The sequence below is a fragment of the Hakea prostrata genome, chromosome 1 (genome assembly GCF_041222555.1).
Source record: "Hakea prostrata isolate BN-2017 chromosome 1, UWA_Hpros_2, whole genome shotgun sequence".
Classification (NCBI taxonomy): Eukaryota; Viridiplantae; Streptophyta; class Magnoliopsida; order Proteales; family Proteaceae; genus Hakea; species Hakea prostrata.
In genome coordinates, this window is record NC_142600.1 from 16,478,663 (window position 1) to 16,500,937 (window position 22,275).

A 22,275-nucleotide genomic window follows, 5' to 3' on the forward strand; every position below is an offset into this window, starting at 1 on the left:
TGGGAAACAGAATCTTTGGTTTCTGAATTTTTTTTATAAGAAGTTTGATTCCAATGCTAAAAATTATAATGTTGCCACGGATTCATTAATAATGATATAACCTATCAACAACTCTCTTTTTGAGCCCAAACGTACACATGAAAGTGATACACGTCAATGCTGTGGGCGGCCAGGGTGGCCTGGTTTGGATTCAGACTGTAATGTTATTTAATTAGGGTAATTGCTAATAGATATAAATTGTTGTCTTGTCACTCTTATTTAGCTGACGATCCGCTTTGGGACTATGATCTGGTTTGGCCAGTACCAATTGCATGGATCAAAGTTTATCAACTTTAATGGAAACCCTTTGTTGTTTCTTAAAAACAGAGAAGAGGACCAAATACCCTCAAAGAAGTATCCTCATATGCATAAATGAGAGAACTGACGGATACCCAAAAGCATGTCTAATTCAGCTGCAAAACCCTAGCGGCGGATTGAAGTAATGAGCCGATGAAAACCTAAGCGGCGGTGGTAGTGAGGGGAAAACCTTCTTGCATTTCTATTTCTAGATCGACCAATTACTTTTTCAAGATGTAGCTTCTCTGCCCTTGTAGGGTGATTCCCCTTCACTACAGTGGCATTGTTAATCTCCGCCATCGAGGCGTGTTTTTACTCTTTGTGTTTTGTTGTTTTTGGTGTTCTCATTTTAATTTTCTTGTTCTATTCATGACCATTGCCTCTGTGACCATTGATTTCGAGATCAACAACTACTGGCTCTGCAAGAAGATTCATTTGTCTTTAATCTCCATCAAGGTTCTCATGGGGCATAACTGCCTTGAAGGCTTCAACGATATCCCTTGGAAAACTATTCTCCTTTCTGATGGCGTCTCATGGATTCAAGCTTTTAGAGATGGAGATGTTGGAAAAGGCAAGGAGGTTCTTGCAAAGCTAGGGTGCGCCGATGAGTCTGCTCGCAAGCTTCGTGCTCTTTGCCTTGGTCAGTCTGCTGTAATATTTTCAGATGGTTGTGCATACTCATTAGATCCAATCATATTTGATGGTCTCTGCTTTGAAGCAATCTTCTATAGAATTTGGATAATATCTAGTCCAGCATTTTTTTGGCACTTGGGGTCCCTATTTAGGAGAACTATTGATAGTGGTTTTGTTGGCTGTCCAAACATATGGTCGAATGGAATCTACCTCCAACTCCAATTTCTGTTGCATTGAGGAAGCTTCCAGCTCTTGGTATTTACCTCTTGCCAATACACTCATGCCAAGCCTACAAATTGAACTGTGGGGACTTGAAATGTTTTCACTTATTGTGATGGTAGATGCGATTACGTATCCTATGAGCTTATTAGTAGCTAATATAATGACAACATTATTTCCAAGGTATTATTGGGATTGACAAATACCTTAGCTTGGATGACATTGTCTAATGCATATATGACAATTCGATCAAATTCTTCTCGTTGGTTTCGGATATTTATATTCAAACATTGTGTTTCCATGTTGTTATCTCTTTGTTTCTCTTTGTTTTTCCATGTATGAAGTTACTTTTTTAGCCAACACGAGGAATTAAGAATTGAATTTAGGACCATATGTTTGTTTGCTTTTGCCAAGGTCTCTTGCCAACTTGATTACTCAACTCCTCGAGACTTGGGTTTAATTGTTTTTTGAGATGTTTTATCACAAAGCAGCAAAGCTTTTCTTCAATTTTATGATGTTTATATCTTTTCATTTACATAATGGATGGATGTTTCCCGCCATAAAGAGGGTTTGGCTCCTCTCCATGGAGAATATCTCTTAATGCCAATAAATGATGAGAGGCTGCCAGGTGTTATTTGTTGATCCAATGGTTGTGATAAAACATACTTTTCCCCCCTTGCTTTTGGTGAAACATTTTTGCCAACTAACCACTTCCGTGAAACCCGAATACCTTCTTCAAACCCGATTTGGCCCCAATCTCCCTTTTTTCATTCAAATATCTAGTATCTTCATCTTCCCCATAGGTGGATAGGCTGTAAGGAGAGGATTCTTTGCTTCTCTAGTCTCTTTTATTTGAAGGAGATCCAAATATTGTATCGTGATGTTGTTGAATCTATAAGGACAAGAATCATATTGTTTGGTTTTCTAGAGGGTCCATCCCATTATTTTCTTCGCTGTGAACTTGTTCCATCTCTCTCAACACATTAGTGATTTGGAAGAATCTTCTGCAAATTGTGCATGGTGTAGCCTTTGCAAATTTGACCATCAAAAGCAGGATGGCCGACGATTATACTTAAAGGACCTTCAAAGAGTCCAATAAGGGTTTCTGTAAATTCATGTTTGACATAATGAACGAAGTTCTCATGTGATTGGAAGCTTTTGTTTGAATTGGTTCAACTATTTTCCTGTAGTTGGGATGCCAAAAAGATTTCACGAAAACATCAAGGCATATAAACAACATACATTTCAATTCTATAACTTCCAACTATACCAAAAAAATAAAATAAAAAATAAAGATTAAGAACAACAGTACAGAAAGATCAAGAATAAAAATCCTAATATGGTGTGTGGAGCATTGGAACCCTAACTTGGTTAAGCTAGCGGCCACGACCAAACTAGCGAGTCTGAAAAAATATTGAAGAAACAGAAATTCCTTGGGAAAAAAATACTGAAGAAATGGAAATTCCTCTCTTGCAATCTTTGCAATGGAGAAGACGAAGACTTGCTAGCAGAAATTCCTTGGATGAAAGAGACTAGAGAAGCAAAAAGCCCTCTCTTGTAGCTTTCATAATGGAGAAGATGAAGACCTACTATACTCGAGTTTGAAAGAAAGAAGGGAGGTTGGAACCAAATCGGGTTTGAAGGTACTAAGGTTTCACAGAGCGGGTTCGTAGGGTAAAAATGTTTCGCCAAGAATGGGTTAAAGATAAGTGTCTAACCTAAGCCCTTGGATCAATATTGTCCACATGGCACCTTATTAGAGCTCACTGAGCACTCCCCGGGAGATGATCCCCTTGGAGAGGAGCCGAACCCCAACAAAGACCATTCTCGATCTCTTGCTTGATGAGTTTTAATGGTTTCCAAAGTATGACTTGTAAGTGCAACTGTGGGAGTAATTTTTGTACTAGATTTCAAAGAAATGTGGTTTTCGCTGCTTTGATTTTTATCGAATATATTGACTACTTTGTCAGGTTCAAACAATACATGCAGTGTAAATTAAAACAACAAAAACAGCATGGATCAAATACTCATCAATCAAATCACAATCAAACACACACAAAATTTTAACGTAGAAAAACCCAAAAGGAAAAACCTATGGGACTATTTCCATCCAAATTTTCACTATCACCAAGCAATAATAATAGTTACATAATACAATTATTCTCTTGATTCCACTAGAGGAACATAACGACAGCATCAAGAGATGGAAATGAAGACAAAGTATGGACAAAAATCACCCAAAAAGGCTGCCCAAAAAAATTCTGGTACCGTCTTGAGCATTCGAAAAATGTTTTGACCACTGGGTATGAAGAATCAGATACCAAAACAACTACCTTGAAATTTCAGCTCATTCTGACACCATTTCACTGTTGAATTTGCCGGAAAAGATCAAGAAACTCTTTCTTTTTCTCTTTGTGTTTCTGCTCTCTGTGTTTTTTCTCTTTTCTTCTTTCTTTTTGGGAAATTGCATGTACATCACCTACAACGAACGGTCAAGATTTCGATTTCAACCGTCCATTTCTAAATAGTTTGTTTTCACACTTTTGAGAAATGGACGGTCAAGATCGAAATCTCGGTTAAGATCTCCATCTCGACAGTTCGCAGCACAGTGCTACGCATTAATTGCGCATCAGTTAATTCGAACTCTTCTTTTTGTGTGGCAAACCCCCTCCTCAAAACTAAAACTCTAATTCTTTTTTAAATAACTCTAAGCCCCACATGACTAATGGGCCACGAACCCAACAATTCCTAGGGATGAACTGCCCCCTCTATGAGACCTAGGGTTCTCTTCAGGTTAGAGTTGATGATTGTCAAAAAATTCAATGACCCATATCTCTTCAACCCCCCTTCTCCCGAAATTAAAAAGGGTTATGGCAATTTCGAGAATTCACAAGTAGAAAGACATGAGTGCACATTGATGGATTTTGCTTTAGTCCTGTGCAATAAATGTGCAAGATTTTTCCACCCGAAAAGTGCAGTTATTATGGTCGAGTTCGAAAATCTCGGCCGAGATATCTATCTGACGACTACATCTTTTGTTGAACGTGTCCTGCACAATAACTGAGACTTGATCCTACATTGATGGCTGCACACATCCTTGATAAGTGATCCATTGGATTGCATTAAACATAACTGACATTATTCACCAAAAAAAGAATTGACATTGATTGAGTTTCATTTGTAATAAGGCCAAGGATTGGAATTGGAATTACAAACAATGAAAAGGTATGATGGGAAGTGTTGATATATTTTCTTTTGTGGGGGATTAAAACGCAAATTTGCAAGCCAATGGTTGGAATTCGGACATGATATCATAGATTGTATCGGATTGTATGGGCATGAAAGCAGCCCATCTAATAATCAGTTCATCAAACTTAATTAAAAATTAGGGAAAGGTTTTGGATTTTTATCAAGTCTATTTTTGACAAACAAATTGACCATCTATTTCCTTGTGGATGAAGAATATATATCCATTAATTACAACCAAAGATTCAGATTAAATTAAAATAAAAAATATTATATCATTATATCCTACCTCAATCTTTGAATGCTACTGATGGACACATATCTTTCATCCAAAAGAAAATAGAACAAAATTTCAAAGGTTTTCCTTTACCTAATGAAATTACTTGTCAACTTGAAGTTGAAGTCAAATTTGATATTACCCAAAAAGAAAAAAAAATAAAGTCAAATTTGGTACCCCAAGGCAGGTAGAGATAAGACATATTCCCTTAAATTAGTCATTGATCATTTTCTCATAAAGCTGACTTTTCAACTACTTTTTCAAACTTTTATTGTGCAATTGCCCCATACGAGTTCATGAAGACCTACTCGTTAGAAAATATGTAACCCAGGAACAATTTATTTAGAGGCTCCCAGAACTGACCCACAGACAGATAGAAAAGTGGTTTCTTTTGTGCACTTTTAAGTCTTTAATTTCGACCTTTTCTTCCATTCCAGACACCAGATTGGAAGAAGCTACACAAATCAATTTTGTACTCTTGGGTTGAAAGTAGAGAGCTGAGAGTCGGAACCACCAACCCACATCCAATCTCCACAGCTGCATCAATTTCTCTAAATTCTTAGTTATATGTCAAAGGAGCTCCTTCCAATTTCCACCCCTACTTGCCACAAAGAATAGCCCTCAACCCTCAGAAGGCCAAAAAAGTTAACTTGGCTCCAGAGGCACAACAAGTCAAACCAAACCAAACCAAGTACCAAGGCTCTTTCAAAAACAGTGACCAGCTGCCTCTATGGTCAACTCACCAAAGCACTACAATTCAAACCAGTGCAAAAGGTAGAATTACATGTTCCCATGATCATGAATATCATGAACAAAGCAACTCATCTGGATACAAGGAAGTCAACAATGTATGCCTTTCATTCTCCATTTATGGTTTTGATTTTCATACTATCTTGATGAAAAGTTGAATGGAGATGAACTAAATCATGATCATTATCATCATGATGTGCAGTGACTGTGGAGCAGTTAAATAGGAAAAAAAGATCTATATGCTGATCACTGCAGAATTGAAATCCCTAAAAGTCCTGTTTGTGTATCTCACCATTATAGATCTCATAAATATATATAAACCTTCTTTAGACATTTGGTTAGATGGTTAACATGATAATCTATATCATTCAAGGTTTCTCAATCTTTCTGCAACTATCAATCCGTTCAGTCTTCTCCATGGATGGAGGAAATATACATAATGCTTACATCGTTCAGACATCATTGATCTGTGGGTTGTTTTGTATTTGATGAATAACAGGTTTTTATTTTGTATCTACAAAAGTTGGTAGCAAGAGGAATTACTTCTTGTTTAATCACGCAACTACTTATAGGTGCAGAAAAGGCCAGGTGGAACCACCCAAGAAATCATCAGTCATATAAAGAAGATAGATTACTTTGTTTATTTTGTTATTTAGAGAGGAAAGTTGAGAGAAAATGAAAGGAGTGTTACATTAGAATTTCTCTGAGTGTGACATTTTCCTTTCAACAAGAAAGGGTAATTTCATCCATAAACGAATTAATCCGATTTAGTGACTTGACAAAGCCTTTCCAGCAACCGGTCCGGTGATTGGGCTATTCAATTAACATAAGGCTTCCGAAGAAAACAGTAAATCCAATCACAGATATATTTCCATCACAGGATATCACTCCAAATACATAAAATGATCAACCAATTCATAGTTTCACACTTCATATATAGATCCAAGCTGAATCAATAGCAATATTTGACACTCAACTAACAAATTCCCTGACTAAATATCTGAATCTCACCTTCTGTGACTGTGAGAACCCACAATAAAGTTAATATTTTAAATAAATATAGTTTTTTCTTAATATAGGTAAAAAATCTCTTTCCTATAGAAGAAGCTAGCTTTATACTGACTCACTTTCAACTTCAAAGAATCCTGTCAGGAAATCAGGAAAAAGTACTAAGTACTTGTTTATATATATTCAAAACAATCAAAGGAAGCCATAAGACAAAGATGCAATTCCTGAGTGTGGAAAATACTTCATCTCAAGCTAATCAAAAAGATCAACCAGAAGGGAGGCCACACAAAGAAGAAAGATCATAGATACCCATGTGAGTTATAGCAGAAATGAGTCATTTCTGAGTTGTAGAATCTTCTGAGCAGTCACTGAAGTTGTCACTCTCCACCTCCCTCTTATGGAAGCTCCTGTGGCAACTACAAGCAGCACACCTTAGGGCAGCAGTGGTTCCTTCTTCCCCAGAAGCCAGGAATTCTCGACAGCCGTCGACGGCATATCCGCCGATGTTTGCTGCATGGTTCTTCCGGCACTCTCCATACCTGATGACCACCTTGTTCTCCTTCTTGGCCAAAGAACCATTGGAGACCTTCTTGATTTCTTCCTGAGGCCTCATGAATGATCTCTAATGGTTCTTCTTCCTCAGCAGTTCTTGGATCTTGTTCTGGATTGATGACTGAAGAAGAGGAAGAAGTTAGCATAAATGGGTAGGTTGGAAGAGGGAAATGATATCCTAACGAACACCATCCTTTCACCTCTTAGGGTAGATTTATATCGAGTTTACGACTTTAGATTGGAAGAGGTGGTGGTGGGCTTCCTTTCTTCTTGTTGGGTTGTTATGTATAATAATGTAATTGTATATATCGACTGTTCATCGCACGAGATTTTGAAGACTCTTCATCTCGTCTCGTCTCGTCTCGTCTCGTCCCATCTCGTCATTTTTAGTTTTGAAGCTTTCCATACTCACTTATTCACCCCGAAACTTCTGTAATTAGCTACCTATTACCATCATTCTTTTGATCCTTAATCATATTCAACTTAACCTTTTGTCATGTCATCAAGCCATTTTATGAGACAACTATGGGTGAGTGGAGCCAAATCACACATAATTAAGGGCAGAAGCCTCATTGTAAATTTTAAATTCTATATAAAAGACAATCCTCTAAAAAAAAAAAAGGGAGAATGGCCATAAAAAGGGTCATGGTAGAAACAAACTTAACATCACTCTAGCTTTATTTAGACATGATTTCATTGCAAACTTTCTTGAGTTGCTTATACTTAGACGGATTTCTTCGTACTCTAAAGGATTATGAATCCTCTATAATATAATATGTAGGGATTACTTCATATTGACATATTGTAGAATCGTAAAATCTTTGTTATCTGTTTGGCTGTAGTAATAAATTATCTTGAGTGGATCATAAAAATCTTAGTGTCTTTAAATATGAGAATTATCTATTATAAATTAAAGTTTAAGAGAATTCATAACAAGAATCAGTATTTTCATTATTAATGCAACTTAATTAAAGCCCATCTAAGTTTTCCAAGTCTGGTAAAAAGAATTTCTTCAAAACAACTATATTTGGTTTCATTTACGATCAGTTGAAAGCTCTAAGACCTACCCACATCTGTTAACGGTTGAATTCAATAAATTTACGAAAGTTATTTGAACAGTTGATTCAGATGATATTAATTATTTGAAGTACCTTCACAATTGGATTCACTTATTAAAAACATGAGTATGATGCATGTAACTTTGAAACCCCATCACACAAGCTTAACCCTAATTATATCTATACCTTTTTTTTTTCTTTCATTTCACGAGCATTTGAATTTTGAAAGATGTATCTCACGCTCTTAAGACTCTCTTTCCTTAGGTGTTCAAAAGTTTGTGTGTGTCCAAGAGTGTCTCCCTTTTTTTTGTCCTTGTAAGCTATGTTGGGCCATTTTCTGTGCAAAGAATCATATGCAGAAGAAAATTTTGCAATGGTGGAATGAGGACCCAAAAGAAAACGATAAAAAAAAGGAAGGAAAAGAAAGATTCCAAGTGCCCCATACCTTTTCATGTTTGGATTCTTTTTGTGTTTTGCTACAAGACAATATATTTGACATTTCAATTGTGTCTTCTTCAACCATCATTTGTATAGATATATAAATGCAATTGGAGCCCTACATTTAGAAAGATCTAAATAAAGAAAACTTAACATTATAATAAAAATAATGGGGCATTCATGAGTCCAGATTCTCAATATCGATGTGTAAGAGTCTATGTTCCTTTCATATTTTTCTATCAAATATTAAGAGAGGTTTACCTTTGATTTCTCTTATTAGAATTTAGAGGTAAGTTTCTCTCTTAATGTGTAGTAAAAAAATATAAAAGGAACACAGACAACTTAGCATTAGGGTAGAAAATTCAAATTCAACATCCAATGGCTGGAAATATTCCAACTCAAACCTCTTAAATGCATGCATACATATTTGGGGTGCATTAAATGTCCTTGGCGTACAGGATAAACAACAAAATGCTATTTTTACTTTTTGGGAACCACCAAGCTTTCATGGAGCTCTCTTCTTCACTGTAGATGGTTAGGCATGAATTTGCTTCTTTGTTGTTATAAACATTTGGTAGCCAATGCAATGGGATCTTAATTTAATTAGTGTTTTATCAGAAAATGCTAAAAATTTAAAAAGGTTAAATATTTATGAATACAATAGAGATAAATCGTCCCATTTGGCTATACTTTTTCCCTTTGATATATACTGCCTTTCAAGCTTGCACTTCCATTTCTGGCATTGGGAACACCTTGAACATGATGTTACATGCTCTAGCTAGCAATGCAATAAATGGCCAACCATGCCTCATTGAAGACGGAGAAAAGCAAAAGAAAGAAATCCATCAACCAAGAAGAGAAAAAGGGAAAATGGAGAAAACCCATGTTCATCCAAGTTAAGTACCAACCATCTTTATCAAGAAACAAGAACTAGCTTTTCTGAAGAAATTAATACTACACATTCAGGTGACTTCCAAATTAAGATCTTTCAATCGGCCAGCAGTGATATTATGTGCTTGTTTATGTCTGCACCGTATAGTTTGTTTTCCACGCCTTAGAAGTTAGAACCCTCTTTATGAATTCCAATGAACTCTTACCATCTCTAGCTACTCACATTTACAGACACAGGAGAAAGAGAAAGAGAGAGGTAGGGCACGGAGGAGGAGAAATAATCTCTCTTTTGAATCGTCTCTTTCTTGTTTGGTACTTGCACTGTTGCACATGCCATCTGTTGCCCATCCAGAAGCCTGCAGAGCAGATGAACTGATCGATGCTCTCTCTCTCTTTGGGTGGGAAGAGAATATTTATTGAAGTTTATAAGTTGCTGCTTGCAAGCAGGTCCCTTTGCCAACCCATCTCGCATTCAACTAGCTAGCATTGCAATACCGCTCTCTTTTAAAGCTCTAAAATGACTTCCAACAGCAACTTGTCCTTTCCAGTGGGAGTGGGTGATGGAAGAGGCCAGCCACAGTTGGATTCTACTTATACCTAATAACCCATTAAAATGCATTTTTGCTAGTATTGATCACTGGAATTTCACACGTTGATTAATTCTCTTGTATTTATTATTATTTCTTAAATTAGTAAAACTGATGAGGCCATAGAACTGAACATTGGTGACTGTTGTGGACTTGTGGGTTAATTTCTTAATCATTTCCCATGCACCAAAGGTGGATACTAATGGTCCTGTCCTGAGCAAATGGAACCCAAACAGAATTGGCAAGAAAAAGAAAGTTTGTAATTGAAAATCTGAAGAAGTATAAAATCGTATTAACTTTAAAAAGGAAATAGAAAAAGTAGAAGGATCGAACAAAGAAAGAAAATTGCTATCTTGTTTGTCGGGCACATTGTCTCTTGGAGGACCACCAAACACATGAAGGCATTACCAAAATAAAGCTTGACAAGATGGCTCGCCCCCAAGTCTCTCTTTCTTGCCTCCCAACTTTTGTTGTTCGAATTATGATGAGTTTATGTGGGGCTTAAACTTTGGATTGTACGCTTTAGTACCCTAAACTATAGATTACACACTTTCAAAAATATAATTTACACACTCTTAATATTCCATTCAAAATCTGTTAAGTTATGAATAAAATGATCATATTATCCTTATTAGATTCAAATGACATAACTATCTCCATTTAAATATTTTCATAAGTGTGCAATTTATAATTTGGAAAGTATGCAATCTGTATTTTATGGCACTAAAGCGTGCAACCCAAAGTTTAAGTCCCCTTGAAGTGTGCAACTTGTAAAAAATCTCATATTTTTATTTAGGGAAAATTTTGGAGACATTCCAAATTGAATGACGAAAAGCACAAATGCCCCAAGAATATATCAAATTGGCATAAACCCAAAAATGTCTTTTAAATTTGCACAATGGTAAATTCCATTAAGTCATGGTTAAACAATTTGATAATCCTAAATTGCACTTAATGTTTTGTGACCTTACACATATTGTTTTTACTTATTGCCTGTACTTTTGAGAAAATTTCATTGATCTACTGAATTTAAAAAATAGAGTTTTTTTTACGCAGCATCCACTATTGTTGGGGTCAAATTAGTGACCACCTACCATTATGTTTTAAATTACATGGCACCCACTGTAAAAATTATAAGTTACTCACAGTTAAGATTTTCTATTAAGTGATTAATAAAATGACTTAAATGTTGTTTACTCCATTTAACACATTTAAATTTAAATACAAATGATCCAAATGCCCTTCGAGCAATAAAATGACATTATTGCCCCCAATTTATGTTAATTCACTAAATGGCATAAATGCCCTTACTCTACTTAACCATTCAACATTTGAAACACAAATTATCGAAATGCGCTTTGGGTAGTGAACTTACAATATTGTCAAGCTTACTCAACCTCCCTCTCCACCAACCAACCCACTGTGATCTATTTGGCCGAGATCCAACTCCCTATGCTTGTCCTCAATGACCCAAACCTCCAAACCCTAACCCTTACCACAGAAAGTATTAAAGATTCATCGAGCGTGACACGGTGGAACTCAAGTACCATCTACAGGCGGTCAGAGAAGATGGTTGCAGACCATGGAGTAGGTTAAGAGAGATAGAGATACACAGTGGGATGGTTGGTGGAGAAGGAGATGTTGAATAAAGTTAAATTGGGGGCAATAATCAAATTTTGTTGTCCAAAGGGCATTTGGGTAATTAACATTTTAAACTTTAAATGTGTTAAAGGGAGTAAAGGCATTTAGGTCATTTAGTAAAGAGATTGTGAAATTGACTCTTGCTGACGATATATCCCCATCCCCTATGTATAAAAATCTCCCTTGTACCCAAAAGATAAAAAAATAATAATAATAATAAATGAATAAAGACCTTTTAACTACCCAAAATATTATTTAAAAATTTTTCTCAATGATTTACTCCTATAATTTTGTTACCTGTCCTCATGCTTTTTATTCTTTAGTAATCTACTTCTTAGAAGGAAAATAATAAAATATGATGGATTTTTTTTGTCAAAATCCGAATCAATTTTCAAAATCTTGTTCTAATTTAAAATTTTCTTAATAATTTATTCCTTAAAAATATACATTTTTTAAAAAGATTATTTTAAATTTTAATTATTTATTTTTATAAAAATTAAGATACAATGGATTAAAAAAATATTTGTAGAATTTTAATTGTTTTTTAGACAAATTCTTTTACTAGGTCAAGTCAAGAAACAAACTCCAAATATCCTAAATTGTTTATTAGGATTTTAGTGTAACGAAGTAAAACCAGAAGAACTTTTGGAGTTTAACAAATCTACAATAAAACTTTGAAGAATCAACGGGTAGAAAAAAATTATAAATTGACTAGGGTTGCTCAAGGTTCCAATGTAGTGACGAATTTTTTAGCAAGGAAGCCCTTTCAGTTTTGGACCTGAAAAAATGGTCTCTTTCCAATTGATGGTTGGTTGAGTTATGTTCATCCTCTACTTTTGCCCATTTTCAATGAAATTTTGATCACCGAAAAAAAACAGAACAAAAAGACTAGGGACGCTCCAATGAGATACAAGGTATACTGTTCTTTATAAGTTATAATATATAAAATATGGTATAACTATAAATTTTATTTTTACTAAACAAATATTGTTAATGATGTATTTATCTTTCTTTTTTTAATCAATTTACCATTATAACATAAAAGAGGGTGATTGCCAATGTGACATACTTGTGGGGTGTCTCTGCTTTTTGTTATTTATTTTGAGATTTCTTTAAAAAAATTCTAATAATAATTATAAAAGACATTCATAAACATGGAAGCTTGGGGACGATGTAGTTGGCAGCTTATATTAGAATTGTTTTCTACCATTAAAGGGTTTGTTTAGTTGGACAATGACCAACACTTCTCAGTGCACCGGAAGTACAAAAGATATTGAATTACAATTTATAACGGAAAAATATTCTCAAGAACAAAAGAAACCTAAGAACTCTATAATAGGATAACCAATTTGGTTGTTGGACGAGAAAATGAACCAATACATCTGAAAGTGGAGTTTTGTGAAATTGGTGATGTTCGTAAAGGGCTTGACCAACTGATCCAAGTCGACATATGGAAAAATATTATCTTGCCTTTATTATCTTCTTGAATGAGAAAGAAAGCTAAGAGAAATGGGATTTAGGTTTTTTTTTTTTTTTTTTTTCCTTTTATGCTAAGGCTCTTAAGGAACCATTCCAGTTGCTAATTTTATTGTTCTGAGTCATTACAAAACACATCAAATTTGTGTGAACCATATTAAATTCTTCATTCAATTTGGTTTACTCGTAATTTTTAGTATTTGCATTAACACACTATTAATTAGGATTTGGAATAATTATATAAAATCTGATTTGGCTTTAATTGATTTAGCATGAATTGGCTCAAGGATCAAAGAAAAATGAAGAAGAACTCAAGAACTGTCTCAAGGATTTTGCCAGTTTTAAGCTTTAGATGCGCTTTCGTTAGCCCATTAGAGCTCCAACTTGTATGATAAAAAACACCAATACCCAAAGCCCATAAAAAATCCACAATTAATGAGAAAAGAATCAACTAGCTAAACCAATCCAAGCCCACGAAAACCCAAGATGGGCTGATCCAGCGAGTCCGGATCAGCTACCCAGGGGTTGGGTGACCCAGGGGTTGGGTGATGGGAGGGTTTTTTTATTTTATTATTTTATTATTTTTTACCGGTGGATCCCACCGAATTTGTGGTGGTAAACCCGTCGGGGAGCACTCCCCGTCAGGGGTGATGATCCGAATTCTGATCCAGCAGTCTTAATTAAGCATCTGGGAAAGTGACGTGTAGCCTAAAGTGGTTGCTTGTATGTGTCAGATTCTTAATTCATTGCTATTCTTAACTCACACACATGGTTTTCATGTCCAATTTTAGCGAATTTACCTCATGAAATGTGCTTCTTTTGTAAGGAAAGTATCCCTTTTTTGCTTGGAAATAGAAAGAATGCATTGATAACTTTTTCTTTTGTCTCATTATTACTTAACAAATCCCAAATCACCTCACCAATGAAGCTTATCTAACCAATGCAATGGTTGAGAATTGAGAATTGAGAGCACAGCACCCACCATGGCAAATGCATGTTCTGGGTTTCTTTACTACTCCATCTAACTGCCATTTAAGTTTTCAGATGCAGATCTGGTTTCTTAATTCTCACCAGCAGTACCGTCTAAGCCATCACCTTTTATTAATTTTCATTGTCTGATCATGGATCCCAATCCAGACGTGATGATGACTACCCCAAAAAAAAAAAAATCCAGACGTGACATTGCGTGACGGCAAGTAAGGGAATATGGTTTTTCTTGAAATCACTTGGATTTGATCGACACTGTTGAAGTCGAAGAAACCCAGTTACGATCTCGCTGAGGTTATACCTGCAGTTATTGACTTTAATTAGAAAATTATTCCAATTAAGTAGTTGGGTTGGATGGATCATTTTTTTAATCTACAACTCATCTTCTTCTTTGCGTAATAATCTGTCACTAATCTCGAGGACTTAGATTTGAGCTAGCATTGTCGACAAATAATTCACAAACAATGAAATATAACTATTTCTAATTGGAAGTTGGAACCCATTCAAGTCTCTGTTTGTGATTTATTACTTTTCCGGACAAAAATAGCTAAAGCCCAAGAACATAGCGACTAGCCCGCTTCCGCAGTGGTAGACCCGAACCTCACGCACGCTTGCAGAGATTGCCAATCAAACCCTTCTTCGTCGTCTCTCCCATTCCTTCAACGGTATGGTAGGAAGCATTGTTTCTTAGATTTACCCATTTTTCCATTCTCATTTTTCTAACCATTAATCAGGGTCAGCTTTGCCTTGTTACAGTTTCTTGTCGATTTTCTTCTTGTTTTTCTGCTTTGTCTGTGCTTCATCATTGATGGGTTGCTGTGAGATTTGTGGAGCTTCTTGTGTTGAACCTTATGCTGTTTTTCCCAACTTTGACTTCTTTTGCTCTTGAGAAATAGGGGTGAATGACTTCATTCATGCCGGGTTAATGGTTTGTTCAGCCTATTGCATCCATTCACTTTCTTTGATGAGTTCAAGGAAGATTATAAGCTATTTTGGCTGATGGTATCGGTGATTTTTCAGAACATGAATCACTATGATGCATTGAAGAAAGGAAAAAGAAAGTAGTTTTTGAATATCAGTATTCATTTTTTGGTTCTCCGCGTCTCTGGTTATATGTGTGTTTTTAATTCTTTATCGGGAGAAGCATTACACCTCTATGTTTCGAATCAAGCTTGGTTTCTCACTCATTTCCATTACTGGGTACTTTTTTCTTCTCTATTAGGAATGAATATCTAGCTCCTTTTTCTTTTTCTTTTTTGTATTTTAAAAAATAACCTTCCAAGTCGATTGTAAATGAGTTTTTCTTCCTCCAACCATGTGTGCCTTCTGCATTTTATCTTAGTCTAGGGATATAAACATCACCAATCCTGATTTCCTAAGTTTGTATTGCAATGGCCGAAAGGAATCCTTACTCCCGTCGATCATCTCTGTTTTTTATGTTAGCAATCACTTCTGTCCTCTTCATTTTATCCTGGTTCTCTGTCTTGCGTTCCTCCAGCCGCCCACACTTTGTTGACATCAGCAGCTTACCCAATTCCAAGCTCTTTGCAGTGGTTGACAATGGAAACTCTCAAACCCGAAATCAGGATAATATTATACCTTCAATCCCCAACGTGTCAGTCTCTGTGGATGATGAGGAGGATCCACTCCAAGTTAAAAGATTGATGAATTGCAATCCAAATAAGATAGTTCTCAAGGTTTTCATGTATGATTTACCTCCTGAATTCCACTTTGGCCTCTTGGATTGGAAACCTGAAGGGGATAATGTATGGCCTGATCTTAAATCTAAAATACCTAATTATCCAGGAGGTTTGAATTTGCAACACAGCATAGAATATTGGCTGACTTTAGATCTCCTCTCGTCAACGTTTCCTGACTCAGTGGGTGTTCGTAGTGCTGTGAGAGTGCACAACTCAAGTGAGGCAGATGTTATATTTGTTCCATTCTTTTCCTCCTTGAGCTATAACAGATATTCCAGGCTTCAGCCACATGAGAAGAAGAATAGGAACCAATTATTACAAGAGAAATTGGTGAGGTATCTAACATCGCAAGAGGAGTGGAAGAGATCAGGGGGACGCAACCATATAATCATGGCCCATCATCCAAATAGCATGTTGGATGCAAGGATGAAGCTATGGCCTGCCATATTCATACTTTCAGATTTTGGGAGATACCCTCCTACTATAGCTAATGTCGAGAAGGATGTGATTGCACCTTACAAACACATTATCAAAACCTTCGTCAATGATTCATCTGGCTTTGATGATCGTCCAACTTTGATGTATTTCCAAGGAGCCATATACAGGAAAGATGTATGTACCTCCTCTTCGTAGAGCATCCTGTCATATACCTTGTGTCTATTTATTATCTAGCTAATGTTCGTCTTTTGTTGTCACCTTTCTGTTTTCCAGTTTATTCATATATGGCTGTTTGCAGTAGTTTTATATCACATTTTATTAATTCTTGACTAGTTTCTTTGTTCCTACATGTGATTCTTGTTTGAATTAAGAAGAAACACAGAATTCCTGTAACGAAACTTGTTTGTGTTAACCATTGAAATTCTACAAGCTTTTTTGATGTGAAATGAATGAAGTTCATGGAACTAATTCATATACCATTATTGATGTTTTAACTCCATGACCAAGTTCTCTATCAGGAACTACTTGGTATTCATTTTTGCTCCCCAATCAAGTTGTTACTCCAACCTTCTAGATTCCTTGAAGGTTCATTCCTGATGCACAAGGCTTCTACAGTTAGTAGGGTTGGGGAGGGTCAACCATATGCAGCCGTACCCCTGTTTCCAAAGAGGCTGTTTCAGGACTTGAATCTATGATCAATCATTCAGCAGTTGAGCAATTGACCAACAAGCCAAGTAGACATTTCTAGATTCGTTGCAAGCTCATACACAATTAGAAGTGAGTGTTTGGATAGATGCAGAAACGTGGAATGTTAAGACGGGATGGTTGGCAAAACTAGTAAGAAGAAAGTAAGGAATTATCATATTGGACCTAGTTTTTGGAGTAGCTCTAATACAAGATAAGCTATGAGAAAGTCATTTGAGATGGCATGGCCTTGTTCAAAGAAGGCCTTTGAATGTTCCAGTATGAAGAATGATTTAATTGAGAAGGAAGAATCTTAAAGGGATAGGTGCAGGCCTAAAAAACCTTAAGAGAAGTGGTGAGAAAAAATGTGCAGGCTAAGCCTTAAATCTAGTATGGTCTTGTAGAGAGCTGATAGGAAGGCAAGGATCCATAAAGCAGAACTGATTTAGTTGGGATGAGACTGAATTGTTGTTATTTGGATGGATGTGAAAATTTGTTTTCTATCCTGGATGAGTGTCTCAACCTTACTGGTTTGCAGGCAATCTGACATATCAATTAGTTGAAATATCTCTTCAAATAATTGCAGAGTAGTGATCTCTGTGGATTAAGCCAGATCAACTCATTCAACTCTTGTAGTGCCATGCCAAATATCTCGTTAGATTTTATTTGGCTACCTTAGCTCTATATCATTCATATCTTCAGCCTGTCGGTCCAAAGAAAAAGCCAGGCCTAATATTTCATTAGATTTTATCAAGCTACCTTAACTCTATATCGTTCATTCATATCTTCGGCCTGTAAGTTCAAAGAAAAATCCATACCCAATGCATACGGCTCCTGCCACAGTGATGGGCAGTAATATATGCAGCTTTATCCCCGCATGGCAGAGATGCTGTTTCCTGACTCAAACCTGCGATCACTAAATCATAATGGAACATCCCTTGGCCTGTAATCAAGTACCTTAGAAATGCTATCTACCTGGAGTTTACTTGACCCAGCATGTGCCATGTCCCATGATCCACCGATGACTCTGTCATACGTTAGTCTTAATTGCTTTGCTTGAACTCAGTATTATAAAAAAGATCTCTCCCCAGGTTTAAACATGTAAAGAAGCAGAGCTTTGGCAAAAATAAGTTTCAGATATGCAAAAGCAGATAATTGGAGTTTGGAATGGCCTGGTCAGTCATTACAGCATATAGAAAGTCAAAGCTCTATATTTGGTTAAGTATTACTTCGTCCTAATTCTCTATCCTAACACCCTAACAGCTGTGCCATCCTTGTATTACACATTTGCCACTAGAGCCTGCAAATTGTAAAAGCATAATTCAGCTAAGTTTTGACATGAATGTTATTTCTTCTTATTTGTTGTTATTTTTCTTGGGGATGGCGTCTGTGGGTGCTCTATGGTAATATTCTCTTAAAATTATCTGAAGGGATCACAACAAACACATGTTGAGGGTCAGAAAAACCCAATTGATTGCACCTTTCTCCAGTTCTCTGTGATAGGAAAAAGGGGAGGTGGGCCTTAGATGTGCAAGGTTACCTTGGCCTGAAATATGAGTTGTATCATAGGACGTGGTGAATGCGCATGCAAAGTTAGGTTTTCCATTTTTCCAATAAAAGCCATTCATGGGAGGGGTGAGTTGTTTCTTGGTTGCCATCATGTTTTGTCCAGGTATGATGAACTGTCTTTTGAACGTTTATTTGGTTCCCAAAGGGTTACTCAATACATTTTCTGAGCTATAAATTTCTAAATATATGAAAAATAAGATATTTAATTTAATGAAATATATGTGCAAGGAAAATAAATGGAAGTTTACTTTAATGAACGTAAAGATGCCACAATACATATACTGTCAATCACATATTTATCAGTCATTTTTCCTGTTATTTCTGAAAACTGCTTAGCCTTTCCTAGGATTGGACACTAGCATTTTACTTGGATTTAAGTTCAACTGTTTCTATATTTGGATTATAATACTATACACAAATAGGGCTTTAAATTTCCCAAGCATGAACCTGTTGAAGTACTTTATCTTCCATACTCGAAGTTTTCTTGTTCTTCTAACCAAGTAGTACAACCAACACAACCCTTAATTATTTGTGCTACACTGTCATTCCCAATCTAGATATCTAAGTTACAATGACAATGAAAGAGATGCCCAAGATTAGAAAGCATGCCTGGAATTCGGAGCTGTTTATTTATTCATTGGTATTTTTTAATTTATTCTGCTACCTATGTCTCTAATGGCCGACCTCCTAATAAAAGTGATGCAAATGGTTGGGACTAGCTGATGATTTATGAACCAATTTCACTCTCTCTCTCTCTCTCTCTTCCCAAATTGAAGGCTTTTGATCTGGATGAAGAAACATCGTCAACATCTGATCTGATTGATTTAGATGGCAGTTTGACTTTAGGTGCCAATCCAAGGGGTGGTTGAGATAAGAGATGCTTAACATCCATATCAGATTCTGGTTTTTTTCTTTTTCTCAGACTGAAATGACAAATTGTATATGACTTTTTCTTAGATTGTCAGTTAATAATGTGTTTTGAGATGAAAATATCTTCCTACATAAGCGGAATTCTATGACTCCAGTTCCAGGGAGACTGTTCAGTTTCTTAAATTTTACTCCCTCCCTCACATGATGATAGTTATTTATGCAGTCTTTTGATATCCCAAAATAGCATACACATGTTATTCACTTGTCATAATTTCTTTTCCCTAACATAAGCCAAAATAAGAGAGGAACTATAGGAGGGAAAAATGTTTAAATTACGGAGTGATTAATGCATTAACAACAACCTCATTACAGTGTGGGTTTTCAAATATGATAGTCCTTGTGGGATAGAGGACATTCAAATAACATTACCAATGCTTGAACACTTAATGCTGGTATGTCTCCTCTAACTCGATTTCTCTCCTATTTCTTTCTTCTCTAGTGGAGGGTCTTCATTTGTTCCAATCAGAAATACTTCTGTCATTCTGCAATTCAATAGAGATCAGGAGTGATCTGCTAGTTCGTGGATATAGTTACTGAACATGGGAACCATATCCACCGTCCTGTTTCCCACAAGGATTGTCCAAAGCTCACCTTGTATATTCTTTAGAGTTATTGTACAACCTAGTTGTTTTCTGAATCATTTTCTACTTATTTTTAAACATCTAAGCCTGACCAACCCGTTTAAATTCGATCTAACCTTGGAGTCTTTGAAAACAAAGAGCTAACTCATTGGCTAATCTTAGATATGTAAGTAACGTGTTAACTGTGGATTGTTCATTATTCTGTCAGAGTGAGAAAGAAATCTATTTTAGAATGTTTCATTGTACCCTGAGATCATCTACATGGTGATTATTTGCTTATTGATTCCCTATTTCTATGTTTGTCTTCTGTGTTTGTGCTCTTTTTTTTTTCCTAGTCTTATTCGATCATCATCAAAATGTAGCCAGTACTTCAGACTGTTTCTGTTCCTATTTCCAATTGGAGCTTATCTCATTTGATGTTTCTCATCTTTAGGGTGGGTTTGTTCGACAAGAACTCTTTTACCTTTTGAAGGATGAAAAAGATGTGCACTTCTCATTTGGAAGTGTTAGCAAGGATGGAATCAATAAAGCCAGCCAAGGAATGCACTCATCAAAGTTCTGCCTCAACATCGCTGGCGATACCCCATCATCAAATCGCCTCTTTGATGCCATTGCTAGCCATTGTGTCCCTGTCATTATCAGTGATGAAATTGAGCTCCCTTATGAAGATGTCCTTGACTACTCTGAGTTCTGCATCTTTGTACGCACATCAGATGCTGTGAAAGAGAATTTTCTCATCAAGTTGATCAGGAGTATCAAGAAGGAAGAATGGACAAGGAGGTGGAACAGGCTCAAAGAGATTGAAAAGTTCTTTGAGTTCCAGTACCCTTCTCAGGAAGGTGATGCTGTACAAATGATTTGGCAAGCAGTTGCCCGTAAGTTGCCTTCAGTTCGATTAAAGCTACACAAGTCCAAACGATACTCTCAGCATAAAGGCAGCAAGAGGAAGAAGGATTTCATAGCAGTTCCAAGGAATTTTGGTAAGAGGTGAATTAATCCCAGTGGATTTAAAGTTCCTTGCTTTATTCCTACCACTCTTTTCATGAGCATAGTGTTGCTCCAAGTCAGAAAAATCATGTATATTTGCTGCTATTGCACCATTTGTTTCCATGTAAAAGGTGGAAAAGGAAATTTGTCATGTAACACAGGATTTTCCAATGCTCTGATGTATAATACACAAATTACATTGAGAAATAAGATATATTTTTTTCCACATGGAGTAAAACCTTCGCATAAATATCACTTGAATAAATGGTAAATAAACAGGCCTATACGTACTTGATTTCTATTGTTAAATTTTATCCTTAATTGTAGCATAAGCAGAAAGGAGATTCGTTAGACAATTTAGCTTCTAGTTTTAATCCAATATTGCCAGACTCTTGCATGTATGTTTGTTTGAAATGCTCATTTAGCAGATGATATGATTGGGTCGACATTGCTTATTGAAGACACAAACTATACCATACCCACCCTTTGGTTTTGAGGTAGTGTCCTTGTTGAGGAATTTAAGTCTTTGAGTGGTGATGCATTGAGTCTGCTGACCTTATCTGTCCTAATAATATTCATTGAGTATCCCTTATTCCAGTCCATGCTAAGCAGCCGGTATTCCTTTCCTAGAACCCGAATTTTAGCCAGTGATTGGAATCTCAAGTTTCATTCAGATTTTCACCTTGAGTTGGTAGGGATGATTTGCTGCAGGGATCTGAAGGAGTAAGTTCTAGTCTGATTATCACAGTTGCAGTGTAGATTTGGGCCAAGTAGAATATGAATGGTAAATGAGTGGCTGACAAGGTGCAGCCTGCCATTTTTTCAACTGGTAAACTAAGTGCTCTCACTTAGGTACATCAGCTTTTAGGACTGAGTCAAGCTTTATAAGATTTTTGCTAGTGTATGTGTTGTATGCACATGCAGTTCGGGATCTACAGTTAAAACTGATATTTGGTACTAGAATTCACAAACTTCACTTAGTCATTAATGTATTCACTAGATATGCTTCACCATGTCGTATCAAAGATGAACCATGTACAAATTGCATTCTTGGTAAACATTGAAATCTCAAGTTCAATTCTTGTTACAGTTAGATTCATTTTCCTACGCGTTCCTTCTAAAACGATGCCCTGGTGGAAAATGGTAGCTGAAAATGAGCTTCAAAAACTTCAGTTAGTGCCCTTCACCAGATTGGGTTGTGTAAGAGTAGCTACAGCCACTGTTCAGTCCCATTTCATTGTGTTCTACTCTCTCTAGAAATTCAAAATCATAATTTACATTTTCCGT

At 36.2% G+C, this 22,275-nt stretch overlaps 2 protein-coding genes across 2 annotated transcripts; one reads left to right on the forward strand and one right to left on the reverse strand.

The window, feature by feature from the left end:
• Positions 1 to 6,803: 6,803 nt before the first annotated feature.
• On the reverse strand, positions 6,804 to 7,082 carry LOC149027880 (mini zinc finger protein 1-like). Its single transcript, XM_089144159.1, has one exon. It carries the CDS (start codon positions 7,080 to 7,082, stop codon positions 6,804 to 6,806), a length of 279 nt encoding a protein of 92 aa, XP_089000285.1.
• Positions 7,083 to 14,070: 6,988 nt separating this feature from the next.
• On the forward strand, positions 14,071 to 21,392 carry LOC149027881 (putative arabinosyltransferase ARAD1). The gene is made up of 2 exons (XM_089166761.1): positions 14,071 to 16,411; positions 20,435 to 21,392. Exons 1-2 carry the CDS (start codon positions 15,491 to 15,493, stop codon positions 20,990 to 20,992), a joined length of 1,479 nt encoding a protein of 492 aa, XP_089022887.1. The 5' UTR covers positions 14,071 to 15,490; the 3' UTR covers positions 20,993 to 21,392.
• The last annotated feature ends 883 nt before the right edge of the window (positions 21,393 to 22,275 follow it).

Excerpts from the sequence above, each read along its gene's own strand:
- LOC149027880 (XM_089144159.1), bottom strand. The coding sequence starts at position 7,082 with ATGAGGCCTCAGGAAGAAATCAAGAAGGTCTCCAATGGTTCTTTGGCC.
- LOC149027881 (XM_089166761.1), top strand. The coding sequence starts at position 15,491 with ATGGCCGAAAGGAATCCTTACTCCCGTCGATCATCTCTGTTTTTTATG. Across the intron at positions 16,412-20,434 it reads GAGCCATATACAGGAAAGAT|GGTGGGTTTGTTCGACAAGA; the intron begins GTATGTACCTCC and ends TCTCATCTTTAG.